This window comes from Pipistrellus hanaki (genome assembly GCF_964339955.1).
Source record: "Pipistrellus hanaki genome assembly, chromosome: 3".
NCBI lineage: Eukaryota > Metazoa > Chordata > Mammalia > Chiroptera > Vespertilionidae > Pipistrellus > Pipistrellus hanaki.
Window position 1 is genome coordinate 69188869 of NC_140505.1, and position 23782 is coordinate 69212650.

The window sequence follows — 23782 nt, forward strand, 5'->3', positions numbered from 1 at the left end:
GCAGACGGGCCCAAAAGAACAATATTAATTTTACTTCTCACTATTTATCCCTTTATTGTACTTACATTTTTATTTTCTTGTCAATATGTTTATTCCACTATTTTAAAAAACCCTATATTAAGCTGACTATAGGTTTAGATTTACCTTGAAAAATCTGACTCAGGGAAAGTATAAAAAGTATTTCACCCTAAAAAACAAGCAACTTTGGATAATAAATAATATGTTCAACCCACTAAATTATGTCATTAAGTACTCTTAAAATGGTTATGAGTTAAGGAGTTAAATTAATTTCAAATGACATAAAGTTTCCTTCATATTCTTTCTATACATATGTTTTCATTTAATAAAATATTGGCTGAAATCATTAAATGTTTGTCCAAAATTTCTTTATGTTCAACCTTGAAACACACTTTTGATTAATTAATTGTTAGTCACCAAATAATTATCAATTCATTATACTTCCAATAGCAAGAGCAGATAAAAAAAAAAGATATTAGAAAAAATTTTTTCAGAAAATGTAATTTTTAACTCAAATGCTTGTAACTTAAATGCCTGTGAAACGATTCTACCAAAATTTTGATGCTGCATTTAAAAATCACAAAGCAAACCATTTTCAAAGGTTCTATAGTTATACTGTTCAATGAAGGGCATACAATATAGTTAACATAATTAGTGAACGTGCTGTGGTTAGATTAGTTTGAAAATTGTACCTGGCACAGACACAGACTGCACAGTTTACATATTATACATCATCACATAAATGATACTATGAAGGCTTTGTATTATGGCTCATGCATTGAATCTTTTATTTTCTATGAAAATGTGGGGTTTTATTCAAAATATATATCCTCTGATTATAGCTATATACTCAATTAACTATTTCACCTACTAAAAATTCATGATTTTGTTCAATTTCACTTTTTTCATTCAGTTTCAGTTGCACAATTTGATAAAACAAGGCATATTGCTTCATTAATAGTATGGTCATAATTTTAGGTTTTCTAACCTGCTGAATCTTAACTCCCTTACATCTTTAAGTGATTGCTTGACATTCTGATTTAAATCAGAATTTTAAACACAATTTCCTAAGCTCTATTACATTAAGCTTATATTATAGTATTCCCTAAAACTAATTTGTGAAAACAGTTTTGCCTAAATAATGCCAACTATGTAATAAAAACCCAGCATGAATATTGTTAGGATTCTGTTATAAAAATTAAAATAATTATTTTTATACATGATTTCTGAAACCTAATTAAATATAAAAAATCTAATTTAATTTACTTAAGAATATTTTATTTATACATACTTGGCTGATTTCTCATGTCAAAATTTTGAGGAATCTATAGCTTGTTAATTTTATTTTAAACTACTATGAGGTTTTAGAATCTCTCAAGAATCTTAAAAAAATATTTTTACTCTTTGAAACTAGAATTTTACTCCTACAATTACTTCCTAAAGAAATAATAAGATATATTATTATTATAAATGTCATTTTTAATAGTTCATTATCTGTGAGAGTAATTAGAATAGCCAATTGTTTATAAAATAATTATAAATATCTGTACTAGTGTATGTGTATTATATGTAATTTTTCTAAAATACAAGCATGCTTCAATAAAGAATTTCTCAATACTGAGTTTGAATATTGAGTTAAATAAGACTAATGCTTATGAAGACATTTAGAGATTAGAAACATGCTCAGCATTAAGGGAAATGTACAAATTATATATTTGGAATGAATCCAAATGTGGGATATACTGTATATATTCAAACACAAATACCTCTACATTCAAGACAACTATTGATTAACCATGCAAATGTGTTTACAAAGGTTATCTCTAAGCAAGTTTGATTACAATCTATAATTCCCACAAAGTTAGGTGTTTTACTCTAAGAGAACAATAGATGGTCCTTTCAATAAATAAATCAGATACATCTTCAGTAAGATAACTAAGCAGAAATTGTGTTCTTTCCATTTTCTCTGACTATATGGCCCTCTACTATTTATCTACTGCTTTCTCCCTTTCCTAAATGATACCTTCTTCTCTCTCAAACTCACCTCCTCTACTCCAGCCATTCTACACCTTGTGCTTTTTATTTAATACTAGAGGCTCAGTGCATGAAATTTGTGAACTAGGGGCGCAGTCCTCCAATCGGGGACCCCTTGGGGGATGTCCAAATGGTGGTCGGATATCCCTCTCACAATCCAGGACCACTGGCTCCCAATAGTTCACCTGCCTGCCTGCCTGGTTGCCCATAACCTCTCTGCCTGCCTGGTTGCCCATAACCTCTCTGCCTGCCTGCCTGCCTGATCGCCCCTAACTACCCTCCCCTGTTGGCCTGATCTTGCTCCCAACTGCCCTCCCTTGACAGCCTGATTGCCCCTAACTGCCTCTGCCTTGGCTCTCACCACCATGGCTTTGTCCAGAAGGACATCAGATGTCCAGAAGATGGCCAATCAACCCAGTCTAATTAGCATATTATCCTTTTAGTAGTATAGATAGATTACATAGGATAGGATTGCCTAAATGAGGGAGAGCCTTTTTCAAGGAGATGCTCTTGGCAGACAGAAATATATAATCCCTATATCTGGACATATGCACTATACTGCCAAACCAGTCATTTAAAAATTGAACTGCTTTCTTATACCTTATACCAAACAGCTGTTGCCCTTAAAACCCCTCTTCAGCACCCACCTTAGGTTCTGTCTTTGCAGTTCACCCAGATTAAGTTCTGGATGGTTGGTTTCTATACCAGTCAGTATCAAAAGCTCTACCCCCTAGGCAACCATTGGCTCCTCGCACTTCACCCAGATTTGGTTCTGATTGGTTGGTTTCTAAGCCAGTCAGTGTCAAAAGCTCTGCCTCCTAGGCAGCCATGGGCTCCTCACAGTTCACCCAGATTTAGTTATGATTGGTCAGTTTCTATGCCAGTCAGTGTCTGAAGGCCTATCAATAGGCCTGATCAGAAGCCCCAGGAAAGGCCAAATAGAGAGTCATGGCTGCTGGCCAGGCCCTGAGAGAAAGAGAGGCAAAGGCTGATCAACAGCTGCTACAGAGTCTATGTATCAGGCATTGCTTCTCTCTCCAGGCCTCTCTTCAGGTCTGATCTGCAGTCCCCTCAGTAGTCAGCGCTGGGTCCCTGCACCTGCAGCAGTGGTAGTCAGTGATGGGTTGCCATGGCAGCCCAGCACTGACTGCAAGACTGACTTCCAGTAGGTCAAGCCTTTGGTCATTTTGAATGTTACAGAATCTGGGTTTTTATATATTAAGATTGGTTGAATGGCCAACTGGCAAACTAGTATTAGACATTTATTATATATGATGTCAGGCAAGCAGGAACTGCACTAGGAGAATCTACTTGGGACTCTCTCCACACAAAGTAACCTGGTTGTACTTCCTTCCTCCCTTCATGGCTGTCCCTCTTTATTACCCTCATACATTAACTAGAATGCCATATTCTCTGTGAGGAGTCCTGTCTACAATATATATGCTTGAAGTGAATGAATCTTATTGCTCAGAAATTGATTCAGTTATTAACATATCATCATCATCCTTATCAGCAGTAACAACAGGATTGCTGAAAATTTGAAATAATACAAACAAATTCCCTAACAAATTCTTAGTTTTTGGTATTACCTATGTAGAATTAATCATTTTTCTATACTGAAAAAATAATTGGTAGAATTTGAGTAGAGGTTGAAAAATCAGTCTTACAATGGGAAAACTTTTCAGTTTCTATACATCTGTATATATACAGCATTATAAGGTGGTAAGACATTTTAGAGATAATGTAGTTTTTGTCCTTTTGTTTATAGATAAGGCATTTAAGACTTAGAATGTTAAGGTCATATCCAAAGACATAGATATGTATTGGGTCAAAATTAGAACCATGTCCACTAATTCCTGATCTAACATTCATTACAGTGATGTGGAAAGTATCAGGTCTTCTGTGTATATGACAATGCATTAAAGCAACTTTGCATAACAGGTAGGATTTTTGCAAAGACTCATGCTTATACTTTATAGGTACTTGTAAAAAAAAAAAAAGAAAGAAAGAAAGAAAGAAAACTTTTGAATTAAAAAGAAAAATCAATCTCAGATATAATAGTCTCTAGCCTTTGCCCTTTTCTGATCAGAACAATAAATAAAAAGCATTAGTATGTGTTGATTAGAATAAAAATTGATATTTTATTATACTTACTATATACAATCACAACTCTTCCTAAATAATTTTTAAATGCACTAATGTCTAACTATACCTAGAGAAAAATCTGATGATCATTAAAGATTTTAGGGGGGTAAAAAAAGTGGGGTGGGATAGGAGAAAGGTTAGATTAATCTTTTTCAGCAGAAGACATAATTTTTAAAGATGTTCATATTTCACTGCACTATGACTGATTTAGGTAAACAATACCTCTCTACATAGGTTATCACAACCAAATACTCTTATAGGATCCCAATATCTGAAAATATTTGCCTTTGATGGCTGAACACAATCTATCATGTTCCAGGATTTTGCTTCCTTCTGGGAGCTTCTCCAGAGCTTCAGCCTCAGACAACACTGGTACCAAGGCAGGAGAACACTGTTCATCACCCAGGAATATACCTCCTCTTGTGTGGACAAAAATTTCATTATCATTTTAGGTATTCATGGTCAAGTTGGTGGTCAAATGTATATATCTTTTATCCATTTTAATCATAAAATTATGTCACACGCTATTGAATCAGAATAAAAGCACTATACACAGCAACACCCTCCCCTACACAGTGAACTACTTCAGAACTATATTTTTGATGATACAATGTTAGATTTTTTTTTTTTAATGAAGAGCTAGTTTCTTTTTAATAATGACACCAAAGGGCCAGCTGAGTCTATAAAATGCAAACTTAAACCCAGTTGAAATTGTGTTTAATTTAACAATTATTTTTATTTTGAACTCTTTAAATCACCTACAAAAATATTCTAGGGACCTCCATTAATATCAAGAGGATTGTTCTACACAATAAGAATACGTTTCAGATCTCTCTTGCTCAAGTCATGACTAGTGTGCTGTGGATCACTTTCAAATTTGATAATTCCAGCCATTTAGCCTTCTTTAAAAGTTCCAAAAGTAATTTACTTTCCACTTGAAAAATATGGGACATGAACTTATCAAAAGTAGAAATATAAATGAGAACAGAATGTAAATTAACTACCTAAATCTCATCTTATTAAATGAATTGGGGATAGTAGCAATGTGCAATTTTTAGACTTTTTTATCACCAGTAATTACTATTGTGAACAAATATTAGATATTACTGATTAAGTGATATTCTGGAAGCTACATTAAGAGGATGGGGCTTACAGTATGCTTATAAAAAATGTTAAGGTTTCAAATTACACAATAATCATAACAAAATTATTATGAAAGAGACTACAGTGACATTTGAGGCTCAAATTTCCAATCATTTCTTATTCACTGGTCAAAAGGTTTCAAATTATTTAACCATGTGACATTCCTGGAGGATATGATTAAAATTTCATTTAGCCTTGGAAACTCAAATATATCATATTTACCTTGTCTATTTTAATCACTAGCAAGTCTAGTTTCTAAATCTAAAATTATATTATTTCCCTACTGGAGGCCCGGTACATGAAAATTCATGCACTGGAGGGGGGCCCTTCAGCCCGGCCTGCTCCCTCTCACAGTCCAGGATCCCTCAGGGGATGTCCTACTGATGGTCTAAGCCACAGTCTGGACTCCCTTTGTGGGAGGCGACCAAGCTGATTAGGGAAGACACGCCCCTCATCATCATGCTGCTGCTGCTGCTACTGCCACTGCCAGCCACAGGGGCTGCAAGGCCTGAGCCCTGGGCCTTGCAGCTGCCTGAGCCCATGGCTGCTGTGAGCCCAGTGCCAAGCAGCGCTGGCCCCGCTGCCTGCCGCTCCAGGGTTGTCCAAACTGCCCCCCCTGCCTCTGTCTCTGTCTCTGCTCTGGGCTTCAGAACCTGTGCTGACAACCTCCTCCTGTCTAGTTGTGACCCATTATGGAGTCCTGGCCTAATTTGCCTATTACCACTTTATATAGAGAGATTCTATATCCAGTTTATCATGTTATAAACCTCTTGTCTAAATCACCCCTACTTTGTTTCTCCTACAAACTTCATATCCAATAAATTGCCAATATTGTTAATTAACTTTTTATACTGTATCAAACCTTAAACTTTTCATTACACTAAACACTACATGAATCTCATCTTTCTCATTTTATATGGAAGTTTATTTAATTATATTGCTCTCCTTGATGCCATCTCTCCCTTCTTACAATTTATCTGTGCAGTCATAAAAAAAAGTTTCCTTAAATGGCTGCATTAATTATGTTATGCTCCTGCCCACACATTTTAAATGGCTTTTTCCTAATCATTAAAAATGCTTATATTCTTATGTTAACATCCAAGATCCTGCACAATTTGGTCTGCTCAATTTTTTTTTTTAGCTGAACTTTGTAATTTTTAAATAAATTTAATATTTAAGTAGTTTTAGATTCACAAAAAAAAAAAAAATTGAGAAGCTACTACAGAGAAGTCCATGTATCTTGCCAATTAGCTCTATTGTTAGCATCTTATGATCATGCAGTATATTTGTCACAATTAATAAAACAATATTAATACATTGTTATTAACTAAAGTCAGATTTCCTTAGCTTTAGTTCTATGTTCTTTTTCTGTCCAGAGATTCCATGTAGGATATCAATCATTCCTTAATATTTATATCTAAATGAAGAAAAAAATCCATCCTATACCTTCCACAGCTAGAGATAAGGTAAATTTTTTCCCCACCCAATTTTTAAAATTCACTCACATATTCATTCATTTTCATATGATAGATTTAAAGTGTGTGTGTTCAGACTGGTGGGCTTCACTGACAAAGTCAAATTAAATTTTTATAATTTTGTATGGTAATAATGGTCAGTAGACTTTGTTGTAGCATTCATTTTGAAATGTGAACAAAAATCAAACCATTACTAATGGTTTGATTAGTAACTAATACAATGTTATATGTCAATAATAATTCAGTTTAAAAAGTCAAATTTTATATATATATATATATATATATATATATATATATATATATATATATTTGAAACTAATACAATGTTAATAATAATTCAGTTTAAAAAGTCAAATTTTATATATATATATTTGAAACTAATACAATGTTAATAATAATTCAGTTTAAAAAGTCAAATTATATATATATATATATATTTGAAACTAATACAATGTTAATAATAATTCAGTTTAAAAAGTCAAATCAGATGTTGATCTAAGAGGTCTGAATAACAAACCTCTACTGGGGTAAAGTTACAAGAGATCAGGACTTAGGTTTGTTTTATGCATAATTTCATTTTTTAGCACCTTATACAGTCTGTGTCTGGCACAAATAAATGTTGAATAATTTAGTGCAAACTATATTTGTATACCACTTTGAAACATCAATAGTGTTTATACATCAGTATAATTATTACTGAGTAGATATTTTACCTTGTCCAATATTTTAATAGATATTTCTCATTAAGAGCATGAACATAATTATAAAAGGATATTTATAATACTAGGAGAACAAACTACTTTTAGCCTTCCTCAAATCAATTAGAAACAAATTATAGATAACATACTAATTGCTATCTAACATATCTATTCACCTTTGAAGTTTTTAATAAGAATTATATGAAAACATACTATTGACTCTATTAGAATTTCATACATCTTTGAATCAAAAGCAGAGATCTGCCTGTTTTTTGGTGTGGTTTTTTTTTTTTAAGTAATTCATGATGCAGATAGGTCCCCCCAATAGAATTAAAGGCTGTGATCTATACAAAGTGAATTTGAGTACTGCACTGATAACAGAGAAAAACTTTTTTTACATCTGAAGAAAATAGTAACAGATAATTCAAACTGATGTGTTAACAAACGTACCCAGAGTGTTCAAATAAACATACTGAAATGAATGTACATATTTCTATTTATAACACCATAGTTCTAAAAACTAATTAGGCTAAATATGAAACCTCTATCAATAAATACATATTTTTCATTCATTCATAACCTAGAAAAAATAAATAACTTGCCCTATGTTTTGTTTTGTTTTTTAAGTTTTTGTTGGCATTGCCACAAAAAAAAAATAAAAGCTTTTAGCTCTGGCAGGTTTCTCAGTGGTGAGAGCATCCTCCTTGGACCAAAAGGTCACAGGTTCAATTCCCAGTCAAGGACATGTGAAGGAGGCAACCAATCGTATTTTTCTCATGTCAATGTTTCTCTCTCATGTGAATAATTCTCTGCCTCCCCCCCTTCTCTCCCTTCCACTCTGAAAATCAATGGAAAATATGTTTGGGTGAGGATTAAAAAGTAAAAAAAGAATTAAATAGCTTTTTATTTCATTCTTTTCAACATTCAAAAGTTTTTTTTAATAATCCTATCTAATGAAATAGTAATATGCAAATTAACCATACTTCACTCAGGCCGCGCCACCAGCCAATCAGAGTGGGTATGCAAATTAACCTCAACCAAGATGGCTGCAGACATCTTGAGAGGCTTGGGTTTCCCCAGCAATGGAAGCCAAGCTTCCAGGCACAATTACACTTGAGAAGTTATTGATATCCTGATGCATGTAAGGTAAGTATAATTTAAAAAATAAAAAGAGCTTTTGCTGTTCAAATAGTGAAGTTAAATATATGTGTACATAAACTCACATATGTTTTCATACATATATGTGCGGGTACATAGCAGAAAATTAGCTTAGTAATCAAAATATAGAAAGTCAGCTATAGCTCATAAAAACCAGTCAAATGACAAAACTTTCATTTTCACTACACCTCTTCCACTCTAGATGAACTTATCTATATTGGTGATATTTAAAACCAGTACATAAATATGGCAAACTGTATAAATAAACACTACAAACATTTGGGTATTCAAATCTAATTATTTTATTGTAAGGATGGATTCTGGGTCTAGTAATATGAAAGACCACTCCTGAGCCCTGTGGCATCTTTACCTGCCTTATCTGAGGTTCTGCATTGCATTTAACTGTAATATGATTTGATTTTATTGAGTTGTCTTGTGTGTTTCATACCAGCAATGTTTTACTCTTTAACTGAATGTGTTAGTTTATCAACTTGCTCTAAATTTTATATAACCCAAATTTATTAATTTTTTCCTTCATTATTACAGGATATTCTGAGTGGGTGCAGTCAGATATTTCAAATAGACCGCACTTATGTTTGCATTGTCCCCATCTCTTCACCCTTCCTCATCACACCACATGCACACAACTCTGCTCTTCACTTTAACCAGCCAGTACTATTCAATACCCCAACAATATTGGTAAGGCTTGATAATATAAAAAACTTTATTAATATTAAAACTCTCTTTTCAAGATGTTAAGATCTTTAATGCTCTAAATATAGCCATCTCAATGACTTCTTTAGAATTTTATTTCTCATGTAACTCTTGCCACTACTGGAAGGAAACAATGGAAAGACCCATAAAATTAAGACTCAGAAAATTAGACTTAGGTACCTCAGGCTAAAAGTTTGGATCAGCCACATAGAAGCTCAATGACCTTAGATTGCTCATTTTCTCTATTCAAAATAAAATTGGCCGTGCCTATTTTATAAAATTATTCAAAATTGTACTGTAAGTGAGAAAATTTAAGTAAATGTGCATAATTCAGCTCTGATGTTATTAAATGTTTATTGGATCTGTTTGTAACTGCAACAGACTGCTTTCCCTCTAGATTAATACAATATGTTCTTTACCCGACCAAGATCCTTTCACTTTTACCAGTGACTTCAAGTTCTCTAAAATCTTCTTAATGTGTGGTTTTCCTCCTTAATAGCCCCCCTTTTAACTAACATTGGGAATAGATTAGAGAACAAGAGAAGCATCTCCTTTGCACATGTAGTATGCTGACTACTGAGGGAGACAAGTTTGTGCAAAAGAGGTCTCAGCACTAGGAGGTCTGTCTTGAGAAAGAAAAGAAGAAACTCCACAGCAGGAGGACAGTGAGCTAGCAGAAGAGTGACACAAGAGGGCGGGGGAGAGAGCAAGGTTAAAAGTTTAGGTATTTCCCCAAGTACTCTGTGGTTTTAACTGGAGGAAAATTATTGAAATCCCGTTACAAACATGACAACAAGAGAAGCAGGTGACTAACTACGTGGAAGGGTGTTGTGATGAAAAAAAAAAAAAAAGAGGTAGCATCTAGGGTGGGTAAATATATTGGAGGTAAGTGAATTGAAGAAATGTCAAGTAGAATTGGCTGGTGTTAACAGCATGATCTAATGATACATGCTGGAATAAGGAAGAAAATGGAAGAGTCCCTTTGTTTCTAACTGGGGTGACTAGGTAGACGCTGATACCATTTAGTGAGATTAGAATGGAGCTGGCTGTGGACTGCTTGGGAAAGTGGAGAGAAAGTGTCGGAAAGTTTAGGATGGAGAAATAAATTAAGTAAAATTTATTCAAATTTTTATTGTGCAAAACTTTGGTCAAATATATGTTGAACTGTGAAATGTATCAATATATGGACTATAGTGTCTTGCAAATAAAATTAAATTTTTATATCTAACTTGGATATCTCTGAGTAGTCTGTCATAGTTCTAAAAGTAACACTAATGCTAGAGCTTAATATATGCAGTGTTGCTTAAAAATAACAGAAGTACCATTTGTCAAACTTAAGAGGCAATGATTGAGAAATAGAATATACACCTACAACTGTTTATATCTATTTTTACCAGTGATTACATATTAATAAGCTAAACAGAGATGACTTTTTGGAGTATAAGGAAAGTAAATTATTTTTCAAATAGTATCAGTGTGTTAACATTGGAAGTTTTGTACTATATGTCCATTTTTTAAAAGACAAGTTAGGGTTAACTGAAGAATCTGTAGCAATGAAGTAAAGGTTATTCTGCATAAAGGCAGCTAGTCAATACAAAGATGAAAAAAAACAATAGTACTAGATGCTTCTGCACAGCAAGTCAAAATTATTATTATTAATAATAATAATAAAATTAACGGCAACTGATCCAATGATTACATGTTCTAAAAAACCCTTCATAACTCTATACACTTAGGTGTAAAGAATCAGATTCAACTCTACTTTCAAAAGTAAGATGCTTATTTTCAACTTAGGAATGCCAGTATATCTGCCTTGCAAACTCTCTGTTGAAGACTGTAAATAAGCAAAAATGACTAGAGTGGAAAGAACACACACATGGTATCAGGCAGAACATTGCTAATGGTATCAACTGTGGGCAAGTTACTTCGGTTCTCTGATGTTCAGGTTTTTCATCTAATAAAAGAGATAACAGTCATCTCAGCAGCTTACCATGAGGACAAATCTGTTTAAAAGTGCTTGTTTCAGTGACTGACCTAAAATAGATGTTTAATAAATGCTATCTTCTTTTAATTCCATATTACTACTAGCTGATCTTTTCTTATCTGATTAAGTTCACACAGTTTGTCATATATTTATAATCTTTCAAAGATTTCATTGGGATTTATACTTAAGGTAGGGTTGCTGGCTCTGCTTTGAAATAAAAATGAAATGAAAAATCAACTGTGATCATTATTGACAAATATAAATAGATGGTGCTTTGAAGTATAAACTTTCTTTTGAGTCATGTTTATTATTCAGAATCATTTAAGTTGAAACTATGGGGCACAGCATTTAAATTACACATCATTAGGATAGACAAAAATTAGAAAGTATTAAACCTACCTCTGCACTTTTGAAACTGAATGAATGATCCAATTGACCATTGGGTTTCTCTAGTCCATTATTAATTGATCATTCTAACGAACTCTGAACAGGTAACTCCAATCAAAATAAAGTTTTTAATGGCCTATAGAATATATTCAAACTCCTTAGCATGGCATTCAAGGTCTTTCATAATCTGACCCAAACCCATTCATTTGGTCCAATTCCTCTCCATTATAAAACTACACTCGATAGTCCAAAAAAGTTATTTCCATTATTTGCCATTCCTGGATAATATACTGATTGCTACATCTCTAAGTCTTTTTTGATCATGGCATTATCCCAACTTCAAATATATTTGATTTACCCTGCATCTTGTAGTCAGGTCCTGCTTTCAAGGCCCTGTTAAAGGCACATTTAATTTGTGAAGTAATGCTTTATTCATTTCTATAGCAGAATTAATTGCACTTACGGTATACATATATCACAATATTTAACTAACAGAATTACAGTTAGATGGACAGAGGAGTGATACCCTCAAAGATAAATACCTTAAAGGCAGAGTGTCATCTACAGGAACATGAGTGCTGAAACAATACTTACTGAATTAATTTATTCATGTATCAATTAATGGTGATGAGATCGGCCCCATGGGTTAAAAAAATTATCAGATACTAGTATGTCTACTTAAGATTCATTCTATTGTCTATTGGTTTCCTGTAATTCTTGTGAACATCATAGTCATTCTGCATGTATTAAAATTTTCTAAAGTTTTATTGTCATCTTTCCTTAAATACCTTAAAAATGTTAGTTTGTAGGGATCAAAGGTCAGATATCTATGTAAATCATCCTTATAATCAAAGCAGATTATGCAAATTGTCCCCTGGACTGGGAGTTGTCTGGGAATTTGACCAGGGGGTGGGTCTGGCCAGAGGAAGAGAGGGAGGTCCTGGCCAGCGGCTGCTAGGGACCCTACCAGTGCATGAAGTTCGTGCACTGGGCCTATAGTATTATATAACAAACAGTAATTAACATTAAAAAGGAAATGACTTAAGACAAAAAAATAAAATAAATAAAACCATTTCATTCCTCAATATGAATTCACAAAGCCTCAAAGAAAAGAAAATCCAGGGCAGACAAATCAATCTTATGAAATATGTGCTTTGTTTCAAAAATATACCTTGTATCAGATGCAGGGGTGCATTTGTTATCAGTCTGCAAATCCTAAAAGTACTACTCGAAATGATCTTATGAACTGTTTAAACATTTAAATGTTCCCAGATTACTCTGGCTTCCCAGAGTAAATATTTATAACATTAAAACTATTAAGGGCTAATGGATAATTTTTTTTTCTATATTTGGTCTGAAGCAAGAGACCAACTGCACATTTCTAATCTGATTTAATAGGAAACTGTATAAAATCACTTCTCTTGATGGTAGACAATTTTTTCATTATGTTGCTCTTTGAAACAGCATCAGTATAATGCATTGTCAAGGCTTTAAGGGACAATAAACCACAACATGCAAATTAAGGACAAGTCTACATTGTCTATATTTTGAAACTCCCAAAACATTCAGATCTGGCAGTTATTTTGTTACTCACTTGATAATAAAAACTGACTTGAATTGTTATGGACTGTTTAAATTATTCTTTATTCCATTTAGTATGAATATTTAGCTTTTCACTACAGAATCATCATTGTATTTGATTATGAGTACTGCCACAGATCCAAATAGAAATATTACATACTATATGGCATATGAATTATATCACTCACTTTTGTAAAATCTGAAAAGTTATTAACTCTGGAAAACTTCTGGTTCTAATAATTGTAGGCCTGCATGTCAAAACATTAGCTTTCAAAAGTTCATGTTAGTTATGGAATTGAAACATACAGGGGAGTTAATTTAAATATGTTAAATTTTGGGTTTGATATATTACAAGTTCTTATATCTTGTGTCTCAATTATGAATGAAATAATGGTTAACTCTTCATGACAGACATACATCTTCTGCCTCCTGACTTCTCCGACTGCCAAATTGTAATCACCAGCTGTGATGCCCCTTCTGATACTCACTTAAATGTCTTCTTTTACTTCCTGAATGTTTCCCCTTGGTGACCTCTCCCTGTCTTTACCCCGTCAGTGAGCTGGACTCAGTGCAGTCATAATTATAAGATTCATTATCACACAATTTTAAACTACCTCGCTGTGCTCTCCAAGTTCTCTCAAAGATCTGGTTAACTGAAGTGATTTTGTTTCTGTTTCCTCCTGGTGTCTTTGATTGGTAAATTTTCTTTAGTATAACAAATCAAGTATACAAATAAGCACTCGTCATTTAGAGAAAATGATAAAAGTTTCAAACATGTATGTGTTAATTTAATATATATGGTATAAATGTACTACATAAAAACTTAAAGGCATTAAATAATTCAAGTGTTAGTCCACTTATTTGGGTATAAAATGGCTTTTTCCTTTAGAAACCTTTATCTCAAAACCAATTTGAAATGAATACCAAGCACTTCATTATCATTATAAAAGCAATGGCATATAGTAGAACAAGTTTTAATCTTTCACTTGGTTCTATTCTTACTACCTCTTTACTGCATTGGGCCTTATTTTGTCTTGCCCTGGATTACTTCTCCAGCTTCCTAATTGTATCCCTGCCTACCCAGGCATCGGCATAAAAATCACCTCTTTAAAATGAAACTTTGAACTATTACTTTCTGAACATCCAATGGCTTCCTATCAGTCAATCCATCATTGGGCTTCTCATACTGTTGAGAGTCTCATACCCACCAATCCCAGTCTCACACATCCCTATTAATCTGCCCCTAATAGCAACTTGCCATTTTGCTTCATTGCATCTCTGCTTCTGACAATGCTCTGTCCTCCTTCTCCCAACTTTACTCTATCAAGTGAGCTAATTTTTTTTTTTTAAAGGATCAGCTCAAATGCATCCTCCTCCAGGAATTTTATTTGATTCCCCCAAATTTGGTCTGGGTGTTCATTCTCATGACATCATTAGTACTTGGGGCATACCTCCCACTGTGCAAACCTCATAGCTTATATGTCACAAGTTATTTTAATACAGTCAGAGCTCCTTGAAGACCCAGGATGCACCTTAGCTCATGTTTTTATATCTGGCATTTCCTAATTGGAATGTTTTAGCAAAAGTTATTGCTGTGCTTACTAAAAGCAAGAGAATCTCAAAATCACATTGAGTCTATAGTAAATCATGCAACACTTGTTAGGAAGGTTTTATGATGAGCAACAAATGTGAGGGTAATAAAATCTCTCTTTCATGATACCAGCTGCTGGCTCCTAGAAACAAATGTTTGCACAGGAGAAAAAAGTGATATCATTGAAACTTAAAGCTAGGTGAATTATGGGACAATTGTAATGTATGATAAGCAAAAATAAACAGTGTGTGGACCATTTTATCCAGAAAAATGGGAAAATAGATGAAGTTTGAAAGTATTAAAATGACTGCACAGGAAGGAGGAGAAATGGATATTAAGATGCTCTTAGATTAGTGCAATCCAATAAAAATTTACAGGGCTTGAAAATAACAGGAATTATTGGCAAATAACACAATTTCTTAAATGCCATGTATGTGAGTCTTAAAGCATCTGTACCTTTAAAAATTCGTAATTTTTTTTTTCTGAAATTATGTATGCAACAGTTCCTTTCCCCTCCCATATATGGCAGTAATTTTCTTTTCTTTTCTTTTTTTTAAGTATATTTTATTGATTTTTTACAGAGCGGAAGAGAGAGGGATAGAGAGTTAGAAACATCGATGAGAGAGAATCATCAATCAGCTGCCTCTTGCACACCCCCTACCGGGGATGTGCCTGCAACCAAGATACATGCCCTTGACCAGAATTGAACCTGGAACCTTCCAGTCTGCAGGCTGATGCTTTAATGGCAGTAATTTTCTACTTCCTTCCTAAGTTATATTTACAATTAATAAATTTATAACATTTCCTTTAAAAATTATTTTCAGCTATTGTTGGTGTTGCTTAGTGATTACAGCACTAATCCACTTACCAAAGGGCAGTGGGTTCAATTCATATCAAGGGCACATACCTGGGTTGATCCCTGGCCCAGGTCAGGGAATGTGCAGGAGGCAACCAATCAATGTGTCTCTCTCACATCTCTCTCTCTCTCTCACATCTCTCTCTCTCTCTCTATCTCTCTCTCTCTCTATCTCTTCCCTTTCTCTCTTCCACCCTCTCTGAAAATCAATGGAAAAAATATCTTAGGGTAAGGCTTCACTATATATATTAGAGGATGCCACATGGCTGTCGAGAGGACAGATATAATCATTACCTTCATGTTCTTGCTCATGTAGAGGTGGGTTTGCTGCTGCCTATTATGGGAGGGTTTGGGAAAAGACAGTGCTTGGCTGAAAGGTCAGAACTGCAGGAACCATAATGAAGAATAAAAAACAGAGCAAAAACCTGAGAATATAAAAGCACTATTCTCATACTTTCCTATTCAGTGTGGGTTCTGGGGGAAATTGCGAAGTAGGTCAAGTTTGTGTTCAGTGCCCCGACCCTCTGTCACAGTGACGTCCTCCACAACCCAGAAGGTGGGGGGGGCTCTCCCCTCACTGAACAGGAGCCTCAGGGGGAAGTACAGGAGTGGGGCTCAGAAACTTGTCAAACTCTGAAATCAAATAACAAATCCTGCAATTGTTTAACTGGTAAAATCACCTTTGGAATATGGAGCACACAAACAAAATCCAAGCCCTGACATAAAGGAAAAAAATCCATTAGCTTTAGTTCTCATAATTTTCTAAAATGTCCTCTGGGAAGAAAAAAGGCAACCCTCAAGAATGTAATTTAGTTTTAAAATTGAAATTCATTGGAGCAAACCTGGCTCATTTGGAATTTCTCTTCTTTCGCAACTTTCCATTGATTTATTTTTATTAGATTTTAATTAGGGATTCCATTGTGAAATGTTTTGAACCAGAATGTAATCTAAGGAGTCAGATTTTTTTAGCAATAAAGAGAGAACAGTGGAAGCACAGAATTAAATGGAAGCACAGAATTAAATGGGGGAGGGGGGAGATTATTTGGCAATTAAATTAAATGAGAAAAAAGAAAGAAAAAAAAAAAAAAGGTGAGCAGAACAACTCCTGAGGTTCAGTAAAGCCCTGGAATCCAGAGGAGGGCCTTACAGCTGGCAACGCAGCACAGGAGTTAGACTCATGACTGTGACTCTTTCACTGCAATCCCTGGCATGGGTTGTCAACAGTCATAATGTGCAATGAGATTCCACTGACTTCTGGCTTCAAGAATTCAGTTTCAGGCATTTACAAAGATATCAAGTAAACTGATTATCCCAGACTCACAGAGAACAGGCAGAGGAGAGGGAGTGTTGGGGGGACGAGAAGGTAGAAGGATGAGCAAAAAAAAAAAAAAAAAGAAAAAGGAAGTCATGGACACGAACAATATAGTATGGTGATTGTGGGAGATTGGTGGAGGGTACTGGGGGCGTAAATGGTGGTGGAAAATTAAATGAAGAAAAAATGTTTTAAAAAAAGAAAATTGAGAGCTATCACTTGGTATTAATAAGAAGCTCAGATAAATCATCAGTCAGCATTTATGAAAACTGCATAATTATTATTTTTGGAATCAACAGAAACTACTGAATTTTAGGGCAAGCTTATTAATTTTTTAAAAAAAGAAATGTTTATTGCTAGTAATAAAAATAGTTTATAGTAGATAGAAATTCAAAGGAGCAATATTTTCTTAAAAAGTCAAAGATTTAATAATATTCTGAGGCATAAGAAGTTAATTTAAAAATTTTTTAGTTTTATTATTTATAAAACTGTATGTGACTCTTATTTAAGTAGATAACATTATATGTATTTTATTTTTAGTTCTTGGTATAAATTAGTTTTACTTATTTGAAAATATAAATTCAGCAAAATAATACCAAATGTATTTTGGTCAATTTTCTGTGTAAATTTCTGATAATGCTTACTAGAAATATAATCATTTGCATCTCTAACTAATGTCCTACTATGTATGGTACCATACAAATTCTAAAACATTTGGATCCTTTTATCTATCTTCCACCTACCTATAATACTAAGTGAAGTGAGTATTTTTCCAATATAGAGAAACTCTAATTGGAAAAAAATGATAACTACAAAAATGCAATTAAATAGAAAAATATAAATACTTTTTGATAGTTTTTTTTAAGTCACATTAAGAGAAACTAAAATAACCTCTTTCTATTAAACAGTTTATTAACATAAAATGTTTTAAGCAATCTTTAACTGTTGTGTAATACAGTATACTTTCAATTAACTACTGATTCTTTTCAAATATTTTTACTAAAATAATGGGCAACATATACTCCTGCTATATATTTGAGATGATTAAACTAATGAAAAAAATAAAATAAACAAACATCAGGAACAAAACAAATGGGGGGGAAAATCTAACTGCACAAAATAAGAGAAAAAGTAATATTTGAGCTAATAAAAGCTCAAAAAGGCTTAATCATAGGGATAGGAAAACAATTATTAGCGCAAAAGATTCCACTAAAAATGTGGAGATAATTTTAATGTATTTTAATTTATAAGTTAAAGAAATATTTCAATTTAGAAATAGAACACTATTTTTTTTTTACTTGAGATCATTTAAATAGTGATGGAACCCAAAAATATAAAATGGAATATGCTACTTGTTTCTAATTGAAATCTGTTAAAGCACTACTACACAATTTTAGTAAGAGAAAAAAAACTGATAAACAGGTTTCTTTTTGTTTAGCTTTCGGTTTTTTGCTCCTAAAAGAAAATATATTTTTGTTCCTTTATATATTAAAATTTTAATATGTATTAATTAAGTAGTGCATTAGTGAATCCAATCATTAAGTAAACAATTATTTAAGCTAAGCCTTCAAGTTCATGTTTTAAAGTAGAAGTCTGTATCCTATATAATTTATTGATTACCTAAGTGTGGTTTTCAGAATTATAATAATTTCTCCATATTTATTAATAAGGAGATCTGGATCTATTTGTGTTACAGGAGATATTTCTACTGACATTCTCACCCTTAGACTAGCAATATTTCTGTGTCATATTAACTAAAATATATGCCAAATATATTTTCTTTTAAGAACAATAGTCTCCTTTCTAAAATATTGTTTTTTATATCAATTTTTTTAAATCATGTTTTCACTATAATTTAAACTTTCAAACATAAATAACTTTCTTTTTCTACAGAGGTCTTTTTCATGCTCTTCAAATACACTGTTCAGTTAGGGCATGAAAAGGAATGAAAGTATAAATGTGAGCAACAGTGTACTTTTTTATGTTGTTGATTAAGAAAGGAAAATTGGAATCTCATGAAGATAGATAATAACTGCAAACCCTTTACTTACCATATGCAACTTTACAAATAGTAGCCAAAAAATCATCTGTTCAATTATTTTATTATATACATAATTGGGTCTGTCTTATGCTACTCATTCACATAACATGATTCAACAACCCATTATTTAAAATGTGTCTAAAAGATTTACATAATATCACATAGTCACAACCTATCAAGACATTTAAATCACATTCAAGTAAACATTCAAATTTTCAGGAACTGTGAATATTAAGTATAAGTATTTAAATAACTTTTGTTAGCCCTAGCTGGTTTGACTCAGTGGATAGAGCTTTGGCCTGTGGACTGAAAGATCCTGGATTCTATTCAGGTCAAGAGCACATGCCCAGATTATGGGCTCAATCCCCAGTAGGGGGTGTGCATGAGGCAGCGGATCAATGATTCTCTCTCATCATTGATGTTTCTCTCTCTCCCTCTCCCATTTTCTCTGAAATCAATAAAAAAAAAAACAGATATGAACACAAATAAATAGCTTTTGTTAAAAAAAAAAACTAGTCTAAAAAAAACCAATATTTCTGTTAACACAGAAAATTGTGATGGTAAAAGTTCAGAAGAAAGTTATCTATCTAGCACTTATTACTTAGGAAAGAAGGCTTTGGGGAGGTCAACCTTAAAATAAACCCAGCATAATGATATTCAGTGTAGAAATATTTATATCTATGTTTACTTACTTTTGTATTAAATAGATCTTTGTGAATGTATATGTGTATTAAAATTTGAGTATGATTAGAAAAGTTAGTAAACATTATATCTGCTTAACTGTATGTGATAGGATAGAGTGCACTACAGGCAAAAAATTACTTTCAATGTATCATCAATTAATAAATGACTTAGCAGCTATATAGTATAAATCAAGTATACGGTATAAATCAAGTTTTTCATTAAAAACTGGAATGATAAATATTAAATATTTAAATACCATGACTATTTTGAAAACTAATAATATATTAACTAATCTAAAATACATCTGTAATTCTGAAATGCTATTTATAAAACAATTATTTTTTCATTTGCTATAATTAGACATTAGGAAAAAGCTTATGGTTTCTAATTCTTACACATGAAAGTAGTTTAATTCTCTTTGGGTAAATCATCAGCAAGTATTCCATTGTGCTTGAAACAATGAAGACATAAAATTTTTTAAAAGGCATATCAATTGAATAAATTAATGGTAGACTTTTAGAATGTACATATTTATTAAGAAATTTTTCATCTCTATCTGCGTAAACAAGTTCATGCTTATTTGACATCTATGAAGACTTCAATGTAAAGCAAAATAAAAGGAGCAAAAACTGTGGCTTAGCTATTTTTTGACTCTTTAAAAACTAAAATTCACACTAAAAACATACCAACGTGCTAGAACTATGCAATTCCAATCAAGTTTTCATTTCACCTAAAAGCGTTGGATTTACTATTTTAATCCAATAAATGAGTATATTAAAATGTGCATTATAGTTAATATATGCTTGTAAATAAAATGCAAAATAGGGAAAGTTAGGAAGCATTCATGAAGATAAGAACAAGTCTAGTGACTTCATCAAGTTCTTATTTTAAGAAGATTATAGGCTGCTATCTATGGCCTTTCTCTCTCCCTTGTTACAGTGGTACCTGAATAGTTGTTTTTTGTCTGGAACAAAGTTGGGACTTGCTGTTCCTTTTGATACATTAATGGTCCATTCCACCGTAATGAACTGCACTCGAGTGCTAATTGGCCCATAATGATTGCTTAAACTTTACACTGGGTAAGCATTGGAAGGCTTCACTCACCTTGTTCGAGGGGCTGACTTTTAGTGGAAGCAGTTTTCATCTTGAGTGCCTCCCTAACAGACATGTCACAGCAGGAGCCTTTGTTAGTGTCTTGGTCACTGTCAGCCTGATCACTGTCCCCGTGCCCACTGTCTCTCAGGCTGGCTCTCTCTGGGTCCTTAAACGTGGAGCTACTGAAATACATATAAAGAAAAGAGAAGAGAAAGTGGTGTCTCTACGAGGTTGAGGCTGGCGTAGTTTCTTGCAAAGCAATTTTGACACGAATGCAAATGGGGAAGCCGAGAAAGTTATTTAATGGGCCTTACCTTTGAACAAACTGCTGCCTGCTGCCCATGTAATTGGGCTCTGCGGGAAAATTGTCTGTCTGTGAAAGAGAAGGAAAAAAATACGTATAGTTGTACACTGGACAAATCTCCTGCAGAGCAACAAGATTTCCTAGTGGAAAAATGATTAATAATTCAAAAATTCCCTTAATCTTCAGATTTGTACATTTTAATTAAATTGGAAATTGCTGACATGTAATTATGTACTCAGAACAATTAAATGATTCCGGTCCACAAATTACCTGTTAAAGTAAACAATGAGCCTGTCATAACTGGCATTCTCTCTTAGCACCAGGATGGATAACACTGTGTTGTTTCATTATCTAGATATTAAGATCGAATATTTGTGGGAGGAGTAGAAAAATGACCTAATTTCTCCATAATAAAAGTGTGAATTATTTAATAATACTCATTTTTAACATAATTACATAATCTTCTGGGATTCTATGCCTTCTTTGATGTAATATCATTTAAAAGTCGTATATTCCTCAATTAAGAGGTACTGATCCTTTCCTTCCAATTACCAGAGAATAAGGAGGGTGTGAAGAGGTAGAAGAAGGTAAAAGGGAGATAAATAGTGGTGGAAAAGACTCGACGTTGGGTGATACACATAGAATACAATATACAGGTGATGTATTATAGAATTGTACACCTGAAACATATCATTTTGTTAATCAATGCTACCCCAATAAATTCAGTGAAAAAATAAAAAGTAGATAAGCTGGGCCCATATAATTCATTCTCAACTACATCCCTACCATAAAAATTGCACTCACACAAGACAATGGAAAGATGTATTCTTTCCTGGTTATTAAAAACAAAGTAAAAGGAAAATAAGAAGCAAAATGTTACTTAAATCACCGAGAGTAAAGACATTGAGACACCAGGCTTGTTTTTTTGTGGTTGTTTTTACTGCTTCCAAACTGACCTGGACAACCGCCAAGAAGAACTGAATTCTCCTTGTATCATGGAACAGAGTCTTTTGGGAGAAAGAGACTAGATCTTTCATAGATCTCCCTATACTGTACATTCATGCACGTTACTTCTTCTTGCAGCTGACTCCAGGACAAAGGTCCTCCTGTTTTCTGCATCACTTCATATCACGCCATTATGCTCTGAAGCAGCTATGGGTTCGTACAAGATCATCCAGCATGCAAGTAGCAGTGGCACAGGAGCATGCAATTCAGGAAGCAGAGGGCCCAAGGTAAGGCCTAATGTAGCGCAATATGTGTTTTTCTTATAAATAAGGCTAATTTATGTTAGCAGTACTCTTTTTCTTCCCGTGTAATAATTTAAATTATTTGGCTTTTCAAAATATTCCTGGGGGCGGGGCCGTAAGCTAAGAGTAACATCATAAAGCATTGAGTTGCAATGTCTGTTAGAAGTTTGGGGACAGAAGAAATCCCTTACGAATATCTTAATTTGTAATCTGTTGTTGTTCAAATGAATTTTATCAAAAAAAAAAAAAAAAAGTAAAAATGTGGGTAAACAAGGACGATTCATTTCTCACACCCAATTTGTTTAGCTAGTAGTTGGTGGCATACATTTTTCATTGACATGTTTTATTTCTTCACAGGCTCTGTGAAGCACCTTATTTTGTTTCCAAAATAACAAACTAACAATTTTTAAGACTAATTTAAAGTTCTAATAAAGATAATGGAAACCACAATGAGGGGCAGAAAATGTTTGCAAAAGCATTTTTCCAATTTTTAAAACTATAATTAGTTGGTATTCAACATTTTAATGTAAAAAAAAAATCTAGTTCATCTTTCTAAAATATATATAATTTAATTAATTAGAGAGAGAGAGGTAGAGAAACATGAATGTAAGAGGGAAACATTGATCAGCTGTCTCCTGTACACTCGCTAGTGGGTATCAAGACTTCAACCTGGGCATGTGCCCTGACCAGGAATCAAACTCATGACCTTTTGGTGCATGGGATGACACTCAAGCAACTGAGCCACAGTAGCCAGGGCTAGTTCATCTTTTGAATTGGTCAGAATATGTATACATAAGCTTCAGGTTAAAAGTTCAGGATAAATGTCTTAGAACATTTCAGAAAATGAGAATCCTGAGTATTAAGGAGAGAGTAAAATGTAACCCAAAAAGTGAGAAAATAGAAGTGCTATTAAAAGTAATCTTGTGTTTTTTATGGCTTTAATTAAATAGAGCCTTATAAGAGGTTGACACAGGGAGACACACCAGGGAAACATTTTTTCACCTGTTCTAATCAGGATAGTACTTTAAAATGTTTGCAAATTATTAAACTTATAAGGAGTTTAAGTAAAATAAGAGACTTAAGCAAAACTAAATAAATAAACATGTTCTCATTGAGTAAAAAGCTGTTTTTGAATATGATTGTGCAAAAGGATGTATGTGTGTTTGTATGTTTTATGTATGTATTAGTAGCTGATGAACTGCTACCAAATACAGTTCTAATGAAAATAGAAAAATGAGGAAGTTAGGAAAAAAAGGGGGGGGCGGGATTTTGAAGGAAAAAAGAAGGAAGAAAAATAACAGAAGTGAGAAAATCA

At 33.3% G+C, this 23782-nt stretch overlaps 1 protein-coding gene across 4 annotated transcripts in view; it reads right to left on the reverse strand.

Annotated features, from left to right (window-relative positions):
• Positions 1-23782, reverse strand: part of PCDH17 (protocadherin 17) — a 96982-nt gene that overhangs the window by 38966 nt on the left and 34234 nt on the right. For 3 of the 4 annotated variants that reach the window (XM_084879962.1, XM_084879961.1, XM_084879959.1), the window contains 2 exons: positions 21231-21289; positions 20926-21098 (listed from right to left, as the gene is read on the reverse strand). In XM_084879962.1, the coding sequence (XP_084736088.1) occupies positions 20926-21098; positions 21231-21289 (232 nt within the window). The remainder of the gene's footprint in view (positions 1-20925; positions 21099-21230; positions 21290-23782) is intronic. The other variant, XM_084879960.1, reaches the window with a different exon arrangement.